At 39.1% G+C, this 21306-nt stretch overlaps 1 protein-coding gene and 1 non-coding gene across 2 annotated transcripts in view; both read right to left on the reverse strand.

Moving 5' to 3' along the window:
• LOC112415810 (S phase cyclin A-associated protein in the endoplasmic reticulum-like) overlaps positions 1–21306 on the reverse strand; it is a gene marked incomplete at its 5' end in the record, with an annotated part of 224280 nt that overhangs the window by 64764 nt on the left and 138210 nt on the right. The window contains 2 exons of the mRNA XM_024768976.1: positions 2511–2666; positions 15137–15369. Coding sequence (XP_024624744.1) covers positions 2511–2666; positions 15137–15369 — 389 coding nt within the window. The remainder of the gene's footprint in view (positions 1–2510; positions 2667–15136; positions 15370–21306) is intronic.
• TRNAG-GCC (transfer RNA glycine (anticodon GCC)) lies at positions 8293–8365 on the reverse strand. Its single transcript has one exon. It is a non-coding gene; the product is annotated as a tRNA-Gly (tRNA).

Below are 21306 nucleotides of genomic sequence, written 5' to 3' on the forward strand. Positions count from 1 at the left end.
TCACAGTCACCCTGTTGTAAACTACATCAAACTGAACATGAGACAATGTCTTATATATCCATAACTCTTGGTTTGGGTTGCCCTCAAAGCAGTCCCTGAAACAAAGATATGGGTGTTAGTAGTTTATCTGTGAGGAAGTAGAGAAGGAAAAGAGGGTAGGGAGAAAAGCTAATCAAGTATGTGTTAATGAACAGGTTACCACTGGGTCCCTTTGAGAAACCGTACAGAACATACCTCAGGATCGTCCCACTAAGGGTTAGCGGAGCTGGGATATTACCCACCAATGTATTGTTGGAGAGTCACTCCTGGGGTTGTTAACTCCCTGGCACTTCTAGCGAACAGCTACTTGTTCAGTGAATATCCTCAGGCAGAGAAATACAGGAAGCCACTTGTAGGTGACCTCCTGATAGGCCACAGGCACCAATAACATCTACTATATCATGCAGTGCCCATATTATGCCCTTTCTCCCGAATGAATTCTTTACTCCACTTGTCTTCCTGGATCCTTTAAGATTTAGGCCATTGAAGCCCTTCTTGACCTCCTTTGGAAGTGCTTTACTTCCTTCTCTGGGCACATTCTCTTCTGTTGCAGCTATTATGTTTTAGCTATTAATTTGCAAGTCTGACTCCACACCAGACTCTGGGCTCCCTGAGGGCAGTAACCTTAGTACTTAGCTTGGTGTCTGGCCCAAGGCAGGTGTTCAGTCAATGTCTACTAGACAAGGACATGACTGTGTGTGTTAAAGAGAAGAGGATCCTGTTTTCCACATAGGTAATTGAGAAAATTTTCAAAGAAACAAAACGTATGCTCCCATATTTTGAATAATAAAAAGTCAAGTGTGTAGGAGGGGACACCAAGGGAGGAATCTTGGGTCCTAATTCAAGTTAGTTTGGCTCAGTTGCTTTCCCTATAAAAATGAGTGGCTATTAATGACCTTTAAACTTCTTTCAAGTTCCACAGATTTCAAGTGACTGAATCCATGTGTAAGTGAAAGCTGAAGCCCACAAACTATACAACAACCACATATGGAAATGTTTATGTGTGATATTCATCTGGATTCAAGGAAAGAGTATAGGTGACAAAGATTTGAAACGCTGGCAGGTTTATAATGGTGTGTATACAAAAGAGTGAGTGTTGGAAGGGTCTCCTGGGTGAGAGGATACCTCCCAGGGAGTGGCCTGGCTACTGCACAGGAGCTAGCTGGGCAGCATGGCAGCCTCCAAGCTGGCAGGTGCCAGTGCCCTGGATGGAGCCCTGTTACTGCTGCCAGCCTCTGGGCAATGTGGGACCACCCGAGCTTACTTAAGTCACAGACCTACACATAGCCACTTCCTGAGTTCTCATCAAATCCCTGGAAGGTAGGCTTTGGCTACATTTCTAGAGGGAACAGACTAAGTGGAACACTGACTACAGGTCGTGCTTGGCTTCCTTGATACTCAGACAGTCTTAATCTTCCTAGAAATGTGACTCAGGGTAGAGGGACTAGGCAAGAATAAGGAAGAATAGGTGGGTGTCGGGGTCCTATGCATAACAGACTAACAAATGTTGAGGAAGTTCATTTCAGAAAACAAATTCTCTTTTAAAATATTCTGAATACAGACATTAGCATTGCGTGTACATTGAATACGGCTGGATAAGATTTCTTTAAGTAGCTAGACTTTATTAGTTTCAAATCATTAGTTTTCTTCTTGACAAATCCCTGATATATATAAGCAGTGCTGTTTAGAATTTAATTGTAAGAAAATTGTTTTACTGAACATCCTTAATATGCCTGAGGGATATGTCATATTTCTATCGGAAACACTGAGTCACTATTGCAAATGATTTTTACTTGGTAGGAGGGGACAGAAAAGAACATGAGGCGGTTTACTCTGTCTCTCTTAGAGAATTACTGTTTTTGAGGACAGTCCACAGGGTGGGGTGAGGGGGTTTACAGAGCCAAGCAGGCCAGTCGTAGTCCCTGGCACACTGGCTAAAATGATGCCCATAGGTCATGTGTGACGTCAGGGGGCTACTGTTTTTGGATGGCTCCTTTCTCTTATTCATGGAGATACCTTGGAAGGACAAAGGGGAAAATAAAGAACTTAGGAGGCTATAACTGAAAGCATGTGATGGTCAGGGCACTGTGAAGCTGTGCCGTGTTGTGCTGAAGGCCTGACTTGATTTGGTCTAGGCTTTGTCACTGACTTGCTGACTCAAGGAGAATCACTTGATTCCTCTGGACCTCAGTGGAAGAGGAAATGGATGACTTCTAAGGTCTCTTGTAGAAATTATAGTTAAGTTTATGACACCAACAAGAAAAAAAGGCTCTGACAGGAGCATGTAGCCAGGGAAAATGAGACATATTAGACAAGTCTCAATATGGGAAGCCAATAAGGACAGAGGTAGCACAAAGAGGAAAAGAGCCCAAGATGACCATGTACATCCCTATGAAATGACTCCAAAATGAGCAAAATCCAAGAGATGTTTCAAAAGTTGACTCCAGACTGACATCAAGTAGAGGCCTTACCTTCCGGTGACAGCAAAGCACAGCGTACACATTCCGTGTAAGAGCCCTGCGGCATGCTGCAGAAATGTGGCTGTTTTGGGATTCTCATCCACTGGGCCTTGCACCGAGAGGAAGCAGCCACAAAGCTTGTCGATCAGACCAATGTTCACCACGTAGCTAGATGTGGGGAGAAATGTGTGTTAGCAATCTGCATAGTCTGGCAACATCTTCACCTTCAAAGATAAATCTTAACAAACACAGGCTTAGACCCTTCAAGCAAGCAAACACAACACACACACGTTTGGGTACAGCGTCTTAAATAACAATTTCCTAAGATTTAGTCCTGAATAATCAGCTATTTCTGTAAATGGTTCTCTTTTCTCTTTTGGTTATTCTGATGCTATTTTTTCAGGAAAGTGATCATCTGATCATTCTCACCGGTCTAGAGAGTCTGACAATAATTGAAATGATTTATAATGATCTCTATCCTCTTGAAAAGCAGTACTTCCTAAAGTACTAGGAAGCTAAATTCACCAGAATTCAGGGATTCAGAAAATAAGATAATGCTACCCAGATACTCCTGTTACAACCTAAACTTCTAATGCCACTTTAGATTCTCTACTTTTTTAAAAACCCTATCACCATTAGAAGTATAACAGTGAGAATCTAATTGCTCTCTGTTATGAAAAGTAGCAGTCCTGAGAGTTGACAGTAACACTTATGAAGTCATTTTCATCTTCTAAGTCTATTAAACAGTTTTCCAGAGTCGTTTATTAACCTGGACCAACAACAGTAGTTCTTTTATTAGTCTACAAAGCAGAAATAATTGAAAATATCTGAAGACTATAAATGACCTTGTAGATAAATCAGCCTTAGCTTAGACATTTTATACCAATTCAGTGCTACTGCATTTACATGTATGAAGAGCGCAGGACTCTGAATACAGCAGTTCTGAAAATCAACACATACAAACTTTCAGCAATATGTGCAAAGGAATTGATGCTTCTGCTTGTAAGTGCACTAAAATCCCTATCACTATTCATTTACTAATACAGTTTTTTGTAAAATGTAGGAAAGCTGATGAATAATTCATGTTTGGAGCCTCTTCTAAGTTTACTATTTAAAAGGTATAAAATAATGTTCCCTTTCTCCTTTTACATTTGGAAATGCATTTATCTGGTTACTGAGCATCCGTGGCCTGTTAGGAACCAGGCCACACAGCAGGAGGTGAGCGGCCAGTGAGCTAGCAAAGCTTTATCTTTATTTATTTTATTTATTTTTTTACATCTTTATTGGAGTATAATTGCTTTACAATGGTGTGTTAGTTTCTGCTTTATAACGAAGTGAATCAGTTATACATATACATATGTTCCCATATCTCTTCCCTCTTGCGTCTCCCTCCCTCCCACCCTCCCTATCCCACCCCCCTAGGAGGTCACAAAACACCGAGCTGATCTCCCTGAGCTATGCGGCTGCTTCCCACTAGCTATCTATTTTACGTTTGGTAGTGTATATATGTCCACGCCACTCTTTCACTTTGTCACAGCTTTATCTTTATTTACAGCTGCTCCCCATCGCTCGCATTACCGCCTGAGCTCCACCTCCTGTCAGACCAGCGGCGACATTAGATTCTCATAGGAGCGCGAACCCTACTGTGAACTGCGCATGCGAGGGATCTAGGTTGCACACTCCTTATGAGAATCTAATGCTTGATGATCTGGAGCTGAAGAAGCACTAGATGCTAGTGCTGGGGAGTGGCTGCAAATACAGATTATCATTAGCAGAGAGGTTTGACTGCACAGAGACTATAATAAATTAATTGCCTGCAGACACATATCAAAACCCTATCAGTGAGTGGCAAGTGAAAACAAGCTCAGGGCTCCCACTGATGCTGCATTATGGTGAGCTGTATAATTACTTCATTATGTATTACAATGTAATAATAATAGAAATAAAGTGTACAGTAAATGGAATGTGCTTGAATCATCCTGAAACCGCCCCCTCCCAAGTCCGTGGAAAAACTGTCTTCCATAAAACCGATCCCTGGTGCCAAAAAGGTTGGGGACCATTATCCTACAGTTTTAAAATTGGGAAGTATGAAATGATGACCACTAACCCAATTATCTTATAACGAAGGAAAATGACTTATTGACATACTGAACCCTAGCCCTGCAAGTTACTGGATGACCTTGGGCAAATTACCTTGCCCCTCTTAGTCTGTTTCCTTTTTAATGTAATAGAATGTTAGTATAAGGTTCTTGTAATAAGTGACTGATAAGCTAATACATGCAAAGAAGTTGATACATTTTATTGTTAGTTTTATTGTTACTAGTAGTAATAATAGCAGTATTTTAAAAATAGATGCATGCAAACTTACTAATCATAAATACAATGAAAATGAAGACAACACAAAATACCATTTCACAAATATCAGACTGACAAAAATCAGTGAGTTAATATAAAACACTGATAAGGATATGAGGAAATGGAATTCCTATCCTTTACTGATGGAAAGTGAAATCTGTAAAATCACTTTGGAGAACAATTTGGTGTTACTTGGTAAAGTTGGACATGCATTTATCATAACATTCATATATTCCTACTGTAGGCATATAAGCTTGAGAAACTCCCATATAGGTGCAAAAGAAGGTTTCTACAAGGATATTCATTGTATCATTGCTTGAAATAGTGAAAAAATAGAAACTATTGCCCTCAAATAGAAAATGGATGAACTGGGAATTTATTCATTTAATAGAATCTGTAGAGCAGTTAAAATAAATTTATCAGATTTATATGCATCAACATAGAGCTCAACCCCATGTTATGTGAACATAGAAACTGACAAAATAGTATGATAGCATTTATGTAAATTTTAAATAATACAAAAAATAGAAAGCAGAATATATTGTTTATGGATATTTATTATATATATACATATAAATTTTATATACACAAATATATTTATATATATTTGTATATATTTACATATATACATATATATTACACACATGTATATAAAAATTTTATAAAAATGCATAGGAACTATATACACACACTCTAACGTAGTGATTTACATCTTGAGTGAGAGTAAGAGGAAAGGGATGGAGATGGGGAGTTAGCTGTATCTACATTTGGTTTCTTACCAATAAGAAAAAAGATCTAAGACAATATGGAAAAATGTTATTGGTTACTGAAAAATGTTGTCAAGTTGGTAAACAGGTATTGATAATTTTGTTAGGTGTATGTTGATATACTTCATCATAAAATAACAGAAAACGTAAATATTTTAAAAGGCAATAATGACAAACAGAAAAAGCATTTGAAACGTGTAAGATGAAGGGCTAATGTATTTTCCCCCATGTTTATTGAGATATAGTTGATATATACATCATGTAAGTTTAAGGTGTACAATGTGATGATTTGACATATGTATATACTGTAAAATGTTACTGTTTTCCAGTTTCACACCACTGTGATTGGAAAAGATACTTGATATAAGTTATGTGTTCTCGAATTGTTGAGACTTGTTTTGTGCCGTAACATAGGATTCATCTTAGCAATTGTTCCATGCGTATTTGAGAACAATATGTATTCTGCTGCTGTTGGATGGAGTGTTCTATATATGTCTGTTAGGTCCTTTTGGCCTATAGTGTTGTTGAAATATGCTGTTTCCTTACTGATTCTCTGTCTGGAAGATCTATCTATTGTTGGGAGTGGGGTATTAAAGTCCCGACATATTATGCTATTGTTGTTTTGTTCTCCTTTTAGTTCTTTTAGTATCAGTTTTATATATTTAGGTGCTCCGATGTTGGGTGCATAAATATTTACCACAGCACTGTCATATCCTTGGTGGATTGACCTCTCTATCATATAATGACCTTCTTTGTTTCTTTTAACCATTTTTAGCTTAATATCTATTTTGTCTGATATAAATATAGCTACTCCTGCTTTCTTTTGCTTACCATTTCCTTAAAGTATCTTCCACCCCTTTGCTCTCAGTCTATGTGTGTCTTTAAAGCTAAAATGAGTCTCTTATAGGCATCATATTGTTGGATACTGTTTTTTATCCCTTCAGCCACTCTATGTCTTTTGATTGGAGAATTTAATCCATTTACACTTAACGTATTGATAATTACTGATTGGTAAGGACTTACTATTGTCATTGCACTAATTATTTTCTGGTTTTTAGATCCTTTGATCCTTGCTTCCTCTCCTGCTGTTTTCTTTTGTGATTTGATGACTTCTTGCGGCAGTATGCTTTGACTTCTTTACACTATATGTATATACTACAGGTTTGTATAGGCTTAAATAAAACATATATATTACAACCTATTTTAAGTTGATAAAAAGTTTGATAGCATACAGAAACTTTATACAATTGTCCCTCAGTATTTGTGGGGAATTGGTTCCAGGACCCACTATAGATACCAAAATCCGCAGATGCTCAAGTCCCATCATTGGCCCTCCATACCCTCGGTTCTGCATCTACAGATTCAACCAACCACAGATTGTGTAGCACTGTAGTATTTATTGAAAAAAACCTGCATGTAAGTGGACCTGCACATTTTAAACCTGTGTTGTTCGAGAGTCAACTGTACTTTTATTTCTCCCTCCTCATATTTTAGGTTATTCGTGTTATAATTTATGTATTTTTATAGTGTTCATTCAATAACAAATTACTGTGGTTATGTTTATGTCTATTATGTTTGATTTTTTTTTTTTTGTGGTACGCAGGCCTCTCACTGTTGTGGCCTCTCCCGTTGCGGAGCACAGGCTCCAGACACGCAGGCTCAGTGGCCATGGCTCACAGGCTCAGCCGCTCTGTGGCATGTGGGATCATCCCAGACCAGGGCACGAAATCGTGTCCCCTGCATCGGCAGGCAGACTCCCAACCACTGCGCCACCAGGGAAGCCCTATTATGTTTGATTTTTAACTTTCAAACTAGACTTGTAAGTGAATTATGCACCACCATTACAATACCAGAGGATCGAATTTTGACTATATGTTTACCATTACCAGTGAGTATTACACATACATATGTTTTTTTCGTCTTTTTAAAAATTGATTTATTTTATTTTTGGCTGCATTGGGTCTCCGTTGCTGCATGTGGGCTTTCTCTAGTTGCTGCGCGTGGGCCTTCTCTGGTTGCGGTGAGCAGGCTTATCATTGCAGTAGCTTCTCCTGTTGTGGAGCACGGGCTCTAGGTGCGCCGGCTTCAGTAGTTGTGGCTCTCAGGCTCAGTAGTTGTGGCTCACGGGCTCTAGAGCACAGGCTCAGTAGTTGTGGCTCACAGGCTTAGTTGCTCCACGGCATGTGGGATCTCCCTGGACCAGGGCTCGAACCCGTGTCCCCTGCACTGGCAGGCAGATTCTTAACCACTATGCCACCAGGGAAGCCTATCCATATGTTTTTATGTTATTACGTATCATCCTTTTCTTTAAAAAAAAATTATTTATTTATTTGGCTGCGCTGGGTCTGATTTGAGGCATGCGGGATCTTCATTGCCACGAGCGGGATCTTCATTGCGCAGCCAAATAAATAAATAACAGGGCTCGAACCCGTGTCCCCTGCACTGGCAGGCAGATTCTTAACCACTATGCCACCAGGGAAGCCTATCCATATGTTTTTATGTTATTACTTATCATCCTTTTCTTTAAAAAAAAATTATTTATTTATTTGGCTGCGCTGGGTCTGATTTGAGGCATGCGGGATCTTCATTGCCACGAGCGAGATCTTCATTGCGGCATGTGGGATCTTTAGTTGCAGCATGCGGGATCTTTAGTTGTGGCATGCAGGACCTAGTTCCCTGACCAGGGATTGAATCCGGGCCCCCTGCATTGGCAGTGCAGAGTCTTAACCACTGGACCACCAGGGAAGTCCCTATCATCCTTTTCTTTAAACTTGAAGAATGCCCTTTAGTATTTCTTGTAAAGCAGGTCTAGTAGTGATGAACTTCTTCAGCTTTTGTTTGTTTGGCAAAGTCTTTATTTTTCCTTCATTCTTGAAGGACAGCATTGTTGCGTACAGCATTCTTGGTTGACAGTTTTTTCCTTCAATATTCTGAAAGGCTGTGCCACAGGCTGGGCTTCTTGATCAGGTTGGCTGCTTGCTGTGCTCTGATGTTGAGCAAGGTCACTGGCTGGCCTCTCTGGTTGGGAGGGGCCTCCATTTATATCTCATAGTTGGGTGGGTAAAGAAACTGTCTCTGTGGTTGGGAGAGTCTTTGGGCTCCATTGTGGGGTGAGGATGCAGGCTATGCTCTGTAGTTGAGTGGGACAATAGCTGGGCTCTAAGACTGCCCAGGGTTACTGTTCAGTCTTCCTGGTTATGTGGGGTCAGAGGCTAAGCTCAACAGTTGGGTAGTTCTGTTGGCTTGGTTTTGCGGCTGCCTGGCTTCCCCAGCTGGCCTTCCTAGATGGTCAGAATAAAGGCGATGCTGAGTTAGAGGGCAAGGATGATAATTTGCTTTCCTTCCCCGGTTGTGTGGTAAAACAAGCTCTACAGCCAGTACAGTCTGGGGACTGGGGACCCTAATCAGCAGAACTGCCAACTGAGCTCCGTGGCCAGATGGGGCTACAGGCTCAGTTCCACAGATGGGCAGAGCTGCTGCCTGGGATCTCTTCTTGGGCACCACTGCAAGCAGCAATACAGTCCACCAAGATCTGAGTGCTGACTGCTGTCAGCCCCTCCACACCTTTCTACTTGATCACCAGTGGTCAAGCTCTGCAGATTCCCCCAGCAATCCCGGTGAGGTGAGACCCAAGTGGAAGCGTCCCACAATGCTGGGAGAGCTGGATGTCCATTTGGGCTCCCTCTTCCCACTGGAGAAACCACAGGCTTGTGGGGGTATGGGGGCTCATGCAGTGTTGTGCTGGCCTGTGGGAGGGCTGTTGTGGTCAGAGTGTAGCTGCTCCTCTTACCCTTCTAATGTGGTACTTCTTGATCTCTGAGGTCTAGGGGGAGATGCTTCAGTCTCATCTACCTCCTGCATTCTGAGTTTTCACAATGGTTTCTTGTCTATGGATAGTTACTATCTGGCTTTCTTGTGAGGCCATCTGTTTGATGACAGAATCTGATCAAAAGTAATGAACTAAGACCTTGTAAACAGAGGATTATCACAGGGAATCAACACTGATCCTGACAAATAGGAGCATCATCTACAGCACTGGAGTCCATTCCATAGTACAAGACGGTTGGCTGTTCTTTAGCACATTCCATCCATATCTCAGCAAAGTTCTGGAAGCCAAGAAAATCCAAGATCAAGGTGCCAGCAGGGTTGGATTCTTCTGAGGCCTCTCTTTTTGGCTTCCAGATGGCTGCCCTCTTGCTATCTTTCGTATGGTTGCCCCTCTATGCATGTGCCTAATGATTTTAATACATGAAGAGCTTTTACAATTAAAAAAGTCAATACCTCCGATAGAAAAATGGGCAAAGTACATGAACAGGCAACTCACAAAATAATTAAAATGGCCAGTGAACATTAAAAAATGTTCAATATAACTACTAATACAAAAAATGAAATATTTTCGCCTCTCAGTTTGGCTACGACTCAAAAGAATGATGATACCCAACAGTGTCTAGGCTGAGGGTACAAGGACGTACTCATATGTAATCTTTATGTAGGACAATTTGGCAATATGGATCAAAATCCTTAATGCATATTCTTTGAGCCCCAAATTATACTTCTCAATGTTTAATAGAAGACAATAATCAATTGTAGGGAAAGATGTTCTTTACAGTATTATCTGTAAGAGTAAAATACTGGAATAAACCTATGTAAGTAATAATAGGTTACCTAAAGCAAATCATGGCTACATAATTAAATACTTGGAAAGCCAGTAAAAATTCATTTGCAAGTTTCTGTTGATTTGGAAAAAAGCACTTAAAAAAAGTATGACCAAACAATGTGTATAAATATTACAATTTTTTTTCATAAAATAACCACATATATATGTACCAAAACCAAAACAAAACCAATGATTATCTTTGGGTGGTGGGATTAAAGATAATTTTTGTGTATTCAACAAAATCCATTGTGCTTTTCTGTATTTTTCAAATCGTTTTTCTCACTGAGCACATATTAATTTTATAATTAGGAAACAAGTTATTTTAAAAAGGAGAATGGGGAGAGAGGCAGAGGCAAGCTATCTGCTATTACAAGAGAGACTGCACTCTTAAAGAAGTAGCAATGGAGCAAAGGTAAATCTGAGATATTTACAAGGTAGAATCAATAGGTACTAAAGACTTAATTGGATATTGGTTTGGTAAAGGATTGTGAAGAGTTTTTGACAATGCTCAGAATGCTGGCTTAAGTAACGGAATGGGATACTGGTGCTACAGATAAGGACAGAAGACACAGGAAAAGTATCTCCTTTGGGTGGAAAGATAAGGTGTCCAGTTTTGAGCTTGTGGAGGCTGAGGTGCCTGTAGTACATCCTAGCAGCTAGGAAAGTGCTTAGCTAAGGTACAGTTTTATGACTTCTCCTTGAATAGATGCCTTATGTTTACTAATTTTTGATTCCAAAAGGCTGGTATCAGTGACTTGGACTATCTATTTGCCTCTAGGTTGCAAAGTTTGATTTCCCTGTTTCGAGAGACAGATATAAATTTCTAATTGAACATGATGAAAAGAATTGTGCTTCAGCAAAAGACCATGAATAGCCAAAGGAATCCTGTGAAAGAACAACAAAGCTGGAGGTATTACATTTCCTGATTTCAATCTATATTACAAAGCTACAGCAATCTAAATAGTATGGTACTGGCATAAAAAGAGACATGTAGACCAATGGAACAGAATTGAGAGCCCAGAAATAAACCCATGCATATCTGGTCTATGAATATTTGACAAAGGAGCCAAGAATACTCACTGGGGAAAGGATACTCTCTTCAATAAACGGTGCTGGGAAAATCAGATAACTACATGCAGAAGAATGAAACTGGACCCCTATCTTACACCATTCCAAAAAAAGAACTCAAAATGTATGAAAGATTTAAATGTAAGACCTGAAACCATGAAACTCCTAGAAGAAAGCATAGAGGAAAAAACTTGACACTGGTCTTCGCAATATTTTTTTGGATATGACACCAAAAGCACAAGCAACTGAAGCAAAATAAACAAGTGGGACTACTTCGAACTTAAAAACTTCTGCACATCAAAAGAAACGATCAAAAAAATGAAAAGGCGACCTGCAGAACAGGAGAAAATATTTGCAAACCATATACTGGATAAGGAGTTAATATTCGAAAAAATAAGGAATTCCTACAATTCAATGGTAAAACCACAAATAATCCAATTAAAAAATGGGCAAAGGACCTGAATAGATAGTTTTCCAAAGAACATATACAAATGGCCAATAGGTATAGGAAAAGCTGTTCAACATCACTAATCACCAGGGATATGCAAATTAAAACCACAACGAGATACCACCTCACATCTGTTAGAATGGCTATTATCAAAAACAAAAACACAAAACTAAAAAGCCCCCCAAACCAAGAGATAACATTGGCAAGGATGTGGAGAGAAAAGTGAACCTTTGTACACTGTTGGTGGGGAAAGTATATTTGTAAAGCCACTGTGAAAAACAGTATGGCGGTTCTTCAAAAGATTAAAAACAGAACCACCATATGATCTATCAATTCAACTTCTGGGTATATATCTGAAGGAAGTGAATCATTATCTTGAAGAGACACTTGCATTCCCATGTTCACTGCAGCATTATCCAGAATAGCCAAGACATGGAAACAAAGTGTCCATCAACAGATGAATGGATAAAGAAAAGTGGTAAATACACACACACACACACACACACACAAAATATTATTCAGCCATAAAAAATAAGGAAATCCTGCAATTTGTGACAATATGGGTGGCCATATAAGGCATTATGCTAAGTGAAATAAGTCAGACAGTAAAGGATAAATCCTGTATGTTCTCACTTACATGTGGAAACTAAAAGAGCTGAACTCACAGAAACAGAGAGTAGAATGGTGGTTGCCAGAGGCTGGGGTGGAGGTTCGGGGAAAGGGGGAGATGTTGGTCAAAGGGTACAAACTTCCATTTATAAGATGAATAAGTTCTGGGGATGTAACGTACAACATGGTGACTAAAAATAACAATGCTGTATTACATACTTGAAAGTTGCTAAGAGAGTGGCTCTTAAATGTTTCAAAACACACACACACACACACACACACACACACACACACACACACACGGTAATTATGTAAGCTGATGGGAGGTGTTAATGAACGTTACTGTGGCAATCATTTTGCAATATATATGTGTATCAAATCATCACGTTGTACAACTTAAACTTACACAATGTTATATGTCACCCATATCTCAGTAAAACTGGGAAAAAACAGAATTGCAGAGCTTCAGGGTTGATGCATTTCCTGAGCAAGTTTCAAACCAGTGTTTTTTCAAATTGCAATCTGCTTCTACCCTACACACAATACTGCTTTCCTAGAACTATGCTAAACATTTGACACAGACAATATTTGCATCTTATAGAAAAAAGAATTTTGATGTTTGATAGCCGAAAGATATTATTTGGATATTCTGTTAAAGGATTTTTTAAAATTTGTTTTTTTTTTATCCCAGGACCTTGTGAAGTGTCTGGCACAAAGTGAGTACAAGTGATCATATTTTGCGGTGATAAATATTTGAGGATCCCTTAGATCTAGAAACTTCACTAAGCTATGTAAAATAATGAGAATAAACACTGCTATTACCTCATCTTGGTTAGACACCCTCTTGCCTCTTCTATGCCAGATAAGGAGAGAACAGGGACATATGTCAGGGTGATGTGCCCTGTTCCAGCTCTACCTTAGGGGTACAGGTCAGAGAATAGTGCCAAAGACTGTGTTGGAACACCTTCCTCACAACTTTACAATGCTAGAGATATAAACGACAAAAAATGCACAGGTTGTAGCAGGGAGTGGTGTGAGATTTCCTGTCACTTCATATTTGAGAAGGTGAGAAAGAAAGCATGAAAGTAGTTAAACATGTTCTGTTTGCTTCATTAAGAAGATCTGAGATAAGGTTTGTGGTTCTACATATAGGGATCATCAAGCCAGCCTACAATGCATTATCTACAAGAAAACAATATTCAACAAAAGTGGTTCAAGTCAGATAAAGAGTGCCATGGTTTTGTACTGAAGTACTATAATTGTCAATCACCCTTTTTAAGCTACATGAGTTATTTGGTTTGGCAGATTACCACTGTTATTTTTTTTCCCCAATAACCCTCTTCTTTTTACAAAGGATCTGGTAACTATAATAATATATGTAAAAATGTAGGTACTTTCTCCCGGAAGGCCCACCAGAATTGCATTGAAGCACTTGGCTGGACCTTCTGCCTCATCACAGCTGAGGCATGTGGTTAAGCTGTCTGGATGACAAGAATGCAGGGTTGCTGCATCACAGAGTAGCCCAAGGGAGAATGCTGGGGCTGAATGGCATTCATCAGCAAAGAGGGCAAGGTTCTACAATGACCAGAAGGACACGGGGAAATTGAATGGGATCAAGCAACTGAGAGAAAGGCCAGGGAGGGTCAAAGTGCTGTATGATAAATGGTTGTGGACCCAAAGGGCCTAGTACTCTCTAGCAATAAATATGCCTGGGGAAAGAGGGCAGGCAGATGGAAGGGACAAGTTAACAAAGTAATCAAGGGTAAGAAAGATACTGAATGAAACAACTGTTTTCAAGAAAGCACTACAAGAGACCAGTGTAAAATTTATGAACTGTGAAAGAAGCAAATGCAGAAGAGGGCATTCTCTTTCTCCTATGAACCTACTATAAGCTTCAGAGAGTAACAAATTGCATGGGTTTTGGAAGTCAGAGATCAGTGCAGATCACAGAGGAGTTTCTGATAGGTGGGACAGGTAATTGATTAACACCAGATGGAACCCTGTTGGGAAATTAAATGTCCTACCTGATTCCAGATTCATGAGGGAAAAAGAATTCAGATGTCAAAGTAGGAATAAATTTCCCAGGAGAGAAGGTAACCTTGGAAGGAAGCAGGGTTGACCTTGAACAGGTGTTAGGAATTGCCACATTTGTGTAGTGGAAAACATACAGCTGTTGGGAGTACAGCTAGACCTGAGTTCCAGTCTCAACTCTCCTACTTAACTTTTAAAGTTATTCAGTACATAACCTTGGGCAAAGCACTTAACCTCACTGAGCAATTTCCTTACCTACAAAGTCTGTATTAGAAATCCTACACTTATAGGGCTGTAAAGCCTCTACTACAGTACCTTACACATAATGGGTGCTCCACAAATGATAGCTATTATTACTGTTTTAAGTCTGAACCAAATTTATAACCAGAGATGACCTGAGATAGGGAAATTCTTAGAAATTCTTTGAGTTGGAAGGAGTTGACAGCAAAAAAAGTTATAAAAAGCTTGGACACTATCTATTCTAATATCAAATATCTAAATATCAAGAAAGACAAATGAGCTGTAACTGTAATGCTTTTCATTAATAGGATTTTCCTTCTCTCTACAAAATGTGGTATATTTTGTATTAGGAGTTTGTGGATGGTGTGAGAAAGATTGCCATCACATTGGGCCCTGAGACTTAAATTATTTTAATATATTTTTTTTAACAAAAAAGATAGTTTTAAGAAATCTAGAAATTTACCTGATGAGGTCCTGAACTCGACTGTTAAAAGCATCACCTTGTGAGGGTTTGCTTTTCATTTCCTGTGTTGATATTTTTGGTGTAATTGGCTGGCTGTTTCCATCTGGTCGATTGGCAATCAGGCAGCCAAAAACCACAGCACTGACTTTGAGAAGTCCAGTTGTCAAGCCTTCGAAAACTTGCTTATTTGTATTTCTTCCCAAAATAGCATTATTTTCATCTGGAACATAAACCTAGATAGAAAAAAAATACAGTAATTGTGTTTCAATAAAACCACCAAAAATGAACAGAGATGATATGGAAAATTTCTGGAATCATAAATAATTTTGAAATTATAGAGGTGCCATCTGAATGTTTGAGTATTGGTTCTAAGGTCAGATTGTCGAGTTCAAATCTCAGCTTTGCGCCCGCTAGCTGGGTGACCTTGGGTAGGTTGTTACTTCCAAGCTTCAATTTTCTCATTTATAAAACATGGATAATGACATTACCTATAACATAGGGTTCTTGTGAGGATTAAATGAGCTAATAACATAAAATGCTTAGCTCGTGCCTAGGTGCATAATAAGCACTCAATAAATATTAGTTATTCAATTGAATAAAGTATATTACAAATTTGTATAAACTCAGAAAACAAACCAGTTGGTAAACTGACAGCACTGTTTCTTGTTAAAGTGAATTTTTAAAATATCTAATCTAAATTCCTCTCTTAGGAAAAAATTTGCATTTCTTATTACAAAATGGTAAAATAGTTTTTTGCCTAATACATAGGGTCATACTGAGCTCTGTTTATTTATGGTTTACAGGAAGTAATATGCCTGTTAAAAGCTGGACAAGGAGTCAGAACCTGGGCTTGGGTTCTGGCCTTGCAGCTATATGTGATCTTAGACATGTTCCTTAACCTTTCTGTGTCTCAGTTTCCTCAACTGTTAAATGAGGATAATCTTAGTATCTAATGAATCAACATATGTAAATTCTTAGAACACTGTTTGGCACATAGGTAAGTCCTACAGAAGTGTCATCTGCTACTATAACTGCTACTCTTACTGTGATTCCTACTATTACCAGGAGTAAATACTACTGTGTGTGAACATCAGCTCTTGCAGAGAAGTACAGCTCTTGTAGAAGTACAGTGGCTAGATACATAATTATCAGGCTGGGAGCTCTGTGCCTTGGCATGTGATACTGGCTACATAAGGGTTCACTCTTCCCATGGAGAAGAGGGGCTCCTGAAGGCCTCACTACCAAGAAAGGGGCAGAAACAAGAAGCTAAAGGTGGGGAGAAAGGAAGTTTGGACTTGGAATCAGACAGCACTGCATTTAAGTTCCAGTTCCTCCTCCAGCACGTCACATGACTGTATGTAAATACTTCACATTTCCAAGCTTTGGGTTCTGTATCTGTCTACCTGCTAGGATTACCATGAAGTTCAAATAAGATGATGAATGGGAAATCACTTGGTAAATTATTACTAATAACTTCACAAATGCACTTACTTAGTAACAACTAGTCTTTGCCTCATTCTCATTCTTTACCTGCACCAGTTCTATCAAAAGATAGAGGAATAAATGATCACTAGGATTCAAAAGGAAGATCTTCACAAACACAAGCAAATATTCCCTCCATTGTTTATAGTTGTTCATTTAGACATTCCATGAAAGTTACTTTTCTGAGAATAGCTTGTTTAAGACTGTTGACCATCTCTAACCACTGAGCAATTCCTAAGCCAAAGTAATTACAGTAGAATCTTTCTGCAGTATGTGCTGATGGAAGTTCCCTTTGAAACTCTATAAAACAGTCACAGAGCTTCTTCAAGCTGTGACTAGCATAATCTAGCCTATCCCAATACAAAAGGTGGTATTAGGAGCTGAGTTTGAATCAAGGATTTCTGTATAAGTCAGGATAAGCTAGGTTATGCTGCAGTGAAAAATTCCTCAAAAATTTCAGTGGTTTCAAACAATAAAGCTTTATTTTTCATTCAAATGACATGTTCATCTGAGACTGGCTGGGGCTCCTGTTGTCCTTACTTCAGAGTCTAGGTGACAAAGCAACCATCATTTAGAGCAACAATGCCCAACAGAACTTTCTAAAATGATTGAAATGTTTCAATCTATACTGTTCTACATCTGCACTTGTCACATGTGGATAACAAGTACTTCGAATGTAGTTAGTGTGACATGGGACTGAATTTTTAATTTTAGTTAATTTTAATTTAAATAGTGGCTAGTGTATTGAACAGTACAAAGGACTGTAGGTCACAGTGGCAGAGAGCAAAAAATATCTCTGGAGGGTCTTGTGTCAACATTAAATGAGCTGCCTGGAAATGACACATCATTTTTGCTAACAACTTATTGGCCAAAACGAATCACATAGTCCAATTCAACCACAAGGAAGACAAGAAATGTCATTCTACTATGTACTTGGTAAGAGTGGGAGAATCAGAACATCTGGTCCACAGCACTACTGACAGCAAAATATTGTTTCTTCCAGTATGACTATACAAATATTATTCAAAGTTAAGCTATTTAGTAAATGATTACATTTACTTTCTTGTACAAATTTTTGGTTTCACTCAGATGTTGAATTTCTTATGTATGTATCACTAGTTCATTGTCAATCTTTCTGGTTAAAATGGAATTTCCTCTCAAGTTCAAACACATCAGGGATTGTTGATTCTTTTTCTCCCTCCAATGGAGACAATTGTCCTGAAACCGCCATCCTCCTGCTGTAATCTGGACTGGTTGCTCTCTAGGCATGCTACACAGCTCTCATTTTGAGATGCCCTTCATCTTCATCCTAAGAATTCCTTCCACCTCCACCCCCCAACCCCGAGTTAGATTCCTTTATTTCTTGGATTCCAAACAACTTCCAAAGAAAGGGTGCATGGGAAGAAAAATTTTGAGACCTTGTATGTCTGAAAGTATATTTATTTCATCCTTATACTTGACTGATAGTTTGGATGGATATAGAATTCTTGGTTGGAACGAATATTGGTTGGAACTAATTTTCTTTCAGAGTTTTTTGTTTTAAATAAATTTATTTATTTATTCATTTATTTTTGGCTGCGTTGGGTCTTCATTGCTGTGCGTGGGCTTTCTCTAGTTGCGGCGAGTGGGGGCTACTCTTCGTTGTGGTGCGTGGGCTTCTCACTGCGGTGGCTTCTCTTGCTGTGGAGCATGGGCTCTAGGTGTGCAGGCTCAGTAGTTGTGGCTCGTGGGAGTGCAGGCTCAGTAGTTGTGGCACACAGGCTTAGTTGCTCCGTGGCATGTGGGATCTTCCCGGACCAGGGCTCAAACGCTGCATTGGCAGGCAGATCCTTAACCACTGCGCCACCAGGGCAGTCCCTCTTTCAGAGTTTTTAAGGACTGCCCCATTGTTTCCTACTTTAAGTACTGTTCTTCATAAGTCCAATTAATTCCTAACGTTTTTGTACATGTCCTATTTTGTCCTCTCTGGAAACTTTTAGGCACTTCTTACCCCTGATTTCTTCTGTCGTGGTATAGGTCTTCCTTCATTTTTTGTTCAAAAACTCAGTGGTCTTTTCAATCTGAAAGTCATGTGTTTCACTTCTGAAGATATCTCTTGTATTACTTCTTTGCTAATTTCCTCTGGTTTATCTTCTCTTTTGGATTTTGGTCCTGAACTGGGTCTTGAATTTTCTTGTATTTTTTTCTTCTGCTTTTCATATCTTTTTACTTTGTCTAACTTCTTAGGCAATTTCCTTAACTTTATTTTCCAGTCCTTCTGCTGAATTTTTCATTTCATCAATTGTATTTTTAATTTTCAGGAGTTCTTTTGGGCTCCCTGTTTTGTTTTTACAGTACTTTGTTTTTGCTTCATGGCTGCAATATTTTCTCACCTCTGTGAAATTCTAATTTTTAAAGATATTCTTTTGTTTCCTGCATGGTCTTTGTTTCCTCTGAGTTCTTTCTTTGTATTTCAGGTTGTAGGCTTTCCTTAAATATGTGGTAATCTGGAGATTTCTGTTCATACTTAAGATTAATGCATAGATGGATTTCAGTGTTTCACAATCTAGATCTAATCACAAGCTGGATACAAAGTCAGCATGAGGGGCCCCAATTTGGATGACTAAGCAGAGACCCTGCTGGGGAATCCCAACTGTCAATATTTATAGGTCTATTCTTCTGGGACAGTTAGTGTCACAAGAATGGAATCCTATGCCCTCTAAGCCTAGAGTATATGACATGGCCTGCTCATTTTCTCAGAGGTTCATAGAAGAAGGGGCTGAGTGTCTCAGTGTTTAAGGAACAGATTTTCACTTAACCATTTTGTTTTTGTATGATTTCTGTATGGCTGTACCTGGTGCCCCCATGTCCTGAGTAATTTTGGTTCAACATCTTGTCTTCTGCCAGTGTTTGGGGAGGGGCATTCACTTGGCTGTACATGTAGCAGATGGGATCTAGGGCATCTGAACTGCCTCTTATTTAGACTTTCAACCAATCCTCCTCTTTCCAGCCCTACTTGTACCCTCATTTTCTGAGATACTTGGGAACTCTAATTTTTGAGGCTTCTGGGGTTATGTGGCACAGGTTTTCTTCCAGTAGGAAGACCTCCTGCTAATTGAGGTTTTAGCTTTTAGGCAACTGTTTTTCAATCATCTGCTTTCCAGATTAAAACATACTTGCTTTACTTTCCTTCCCATTCTCTTTGTCTTTGAGGGGTTAGAACTTTATCTGTTTATCTATTTACTATAATATTAGTGGGGCCCTTCAGAGAGAGAGAATGTAACTTGTGTGTTCAATTGGCCATATTTAAAAATTAACTCAATAAATCACCTAAAGACATAAGTTTCTTTTTCTTTTACAAATGACAGAAAGAATATGAGAAACACATTTCTGGGTAATGTCAGGGTTCTTCATACATCACAGATTTTCATATTCCTTTCTTTTCAAAAACCTTGTACTGATATTAAGTATTTCAAATAAAACACTATACATGTGCATTTAGCAATCTTTCACTTCTCTAGAAGTATTTTATCCAATAATTGCATCTTTTAAGAATATAGTTGAGAATCACAAAGACATTAAAGACTTCTGAGATACCCAAATTAGTGTCATTTATTTCATCACCTGCTCATCTAACATTTGAACATCTACTACATCCATGGTCAAAGGAATAAAGTGATGCTCCGCTTATTCTAAGGGTCATTTAGACCCTGTATACTTTGATTTTACAAATAAGTGTAGAAAGCTGTGGTTTACTGGTTTATAGTAGAACAGAAAGAACAATATAAAAGAGAGAAGTGGTAGTCATTTTAGAGGTAGGCAGTAGCAAAATGTAACACTAATTCTGGAAGCATAATAAAAAACAGATATAAAAATGCTAAAGGCACTGCAATGTGAGACATGTTATTTTTACTGGACTCACTCATCTTTATTTGCACTGAAATTATTATTTACTACAAATCAGTATAACTGTTTATGCTCAAAATGACAACCTTAAGATATCAAAAAAAAAAAAGCTAAACTATGAGCCTCACTTATTTGGGGGGGGGCAAAAAAAAAAGGATGAACACTAACATTTATTAAGTTTTTCTTCTATGCCAGATACTTAAGCATTTTCTTTATACCACTACATTTAATTTTTGCAGATTAACATATCAAGGTTCGGAGATACCAAGCAACATGTCCAAGTTTCACAGCTAGGTAATAGAAGAGCTGGGACTTGAACTTGAGTTTATCAGACTCTGAAGCCCACGTGCTTTCTCTTACCCCACACTGACTTCTTCCCACTGGCCATCTCTTCTACTGAGGATTCTGCAGCAACTGTCTCAATTGGAGGGAGGTGAAAACTGATCATGGGCCAAACATTGCTTTTCTGATGTCTCTTCCATTAAAAGCTCTTAATTAGGGCTTTCCTGGTGGCGCAGTGGTTGAGAGTCCGCCTGCTGATGCGGGGGACACGGGTTCATGTCCCGGTCCAGGAGGATCCCACATGCCATGGAGCGGCTGGGCCCGTGGGCCGTGGCCGCTGAGCCTGTGCGTCCGGAGCCTGTGCTCCGCAACGGGAGAGGCCACATCAGTGAAAGGCCCGCGTACCACAAAAAAAAAAAAAAATGAAGTATTTCTTTTTTCTGAACCATTTCATAGTAGGTTGCAGACTCTACACATCTTTACCCCTAAATATTAGTGTGCATTCCCCTAAGAGAAAGGAC

This window comes from Neophocaena asiaeorientalis, unplaced genomic scaffold (genome assembly GCF_003031525.2).
Source record: "Neophocaena asiaeorientalis asiaeorientalis breed wild unplaced genomic scaffold, Neophocaena_asiaeorientalis_V1.1 scaffold879, whole genome shotgun sequence".
NCBI classification, from domain to species: domain Eukaryota; kingdom Metazoa; phylum Chordata; class Mammalia; order Artiodactyla; family Phocoenidae; genus Neophocaena; species Neophocaena asiaeorientalis.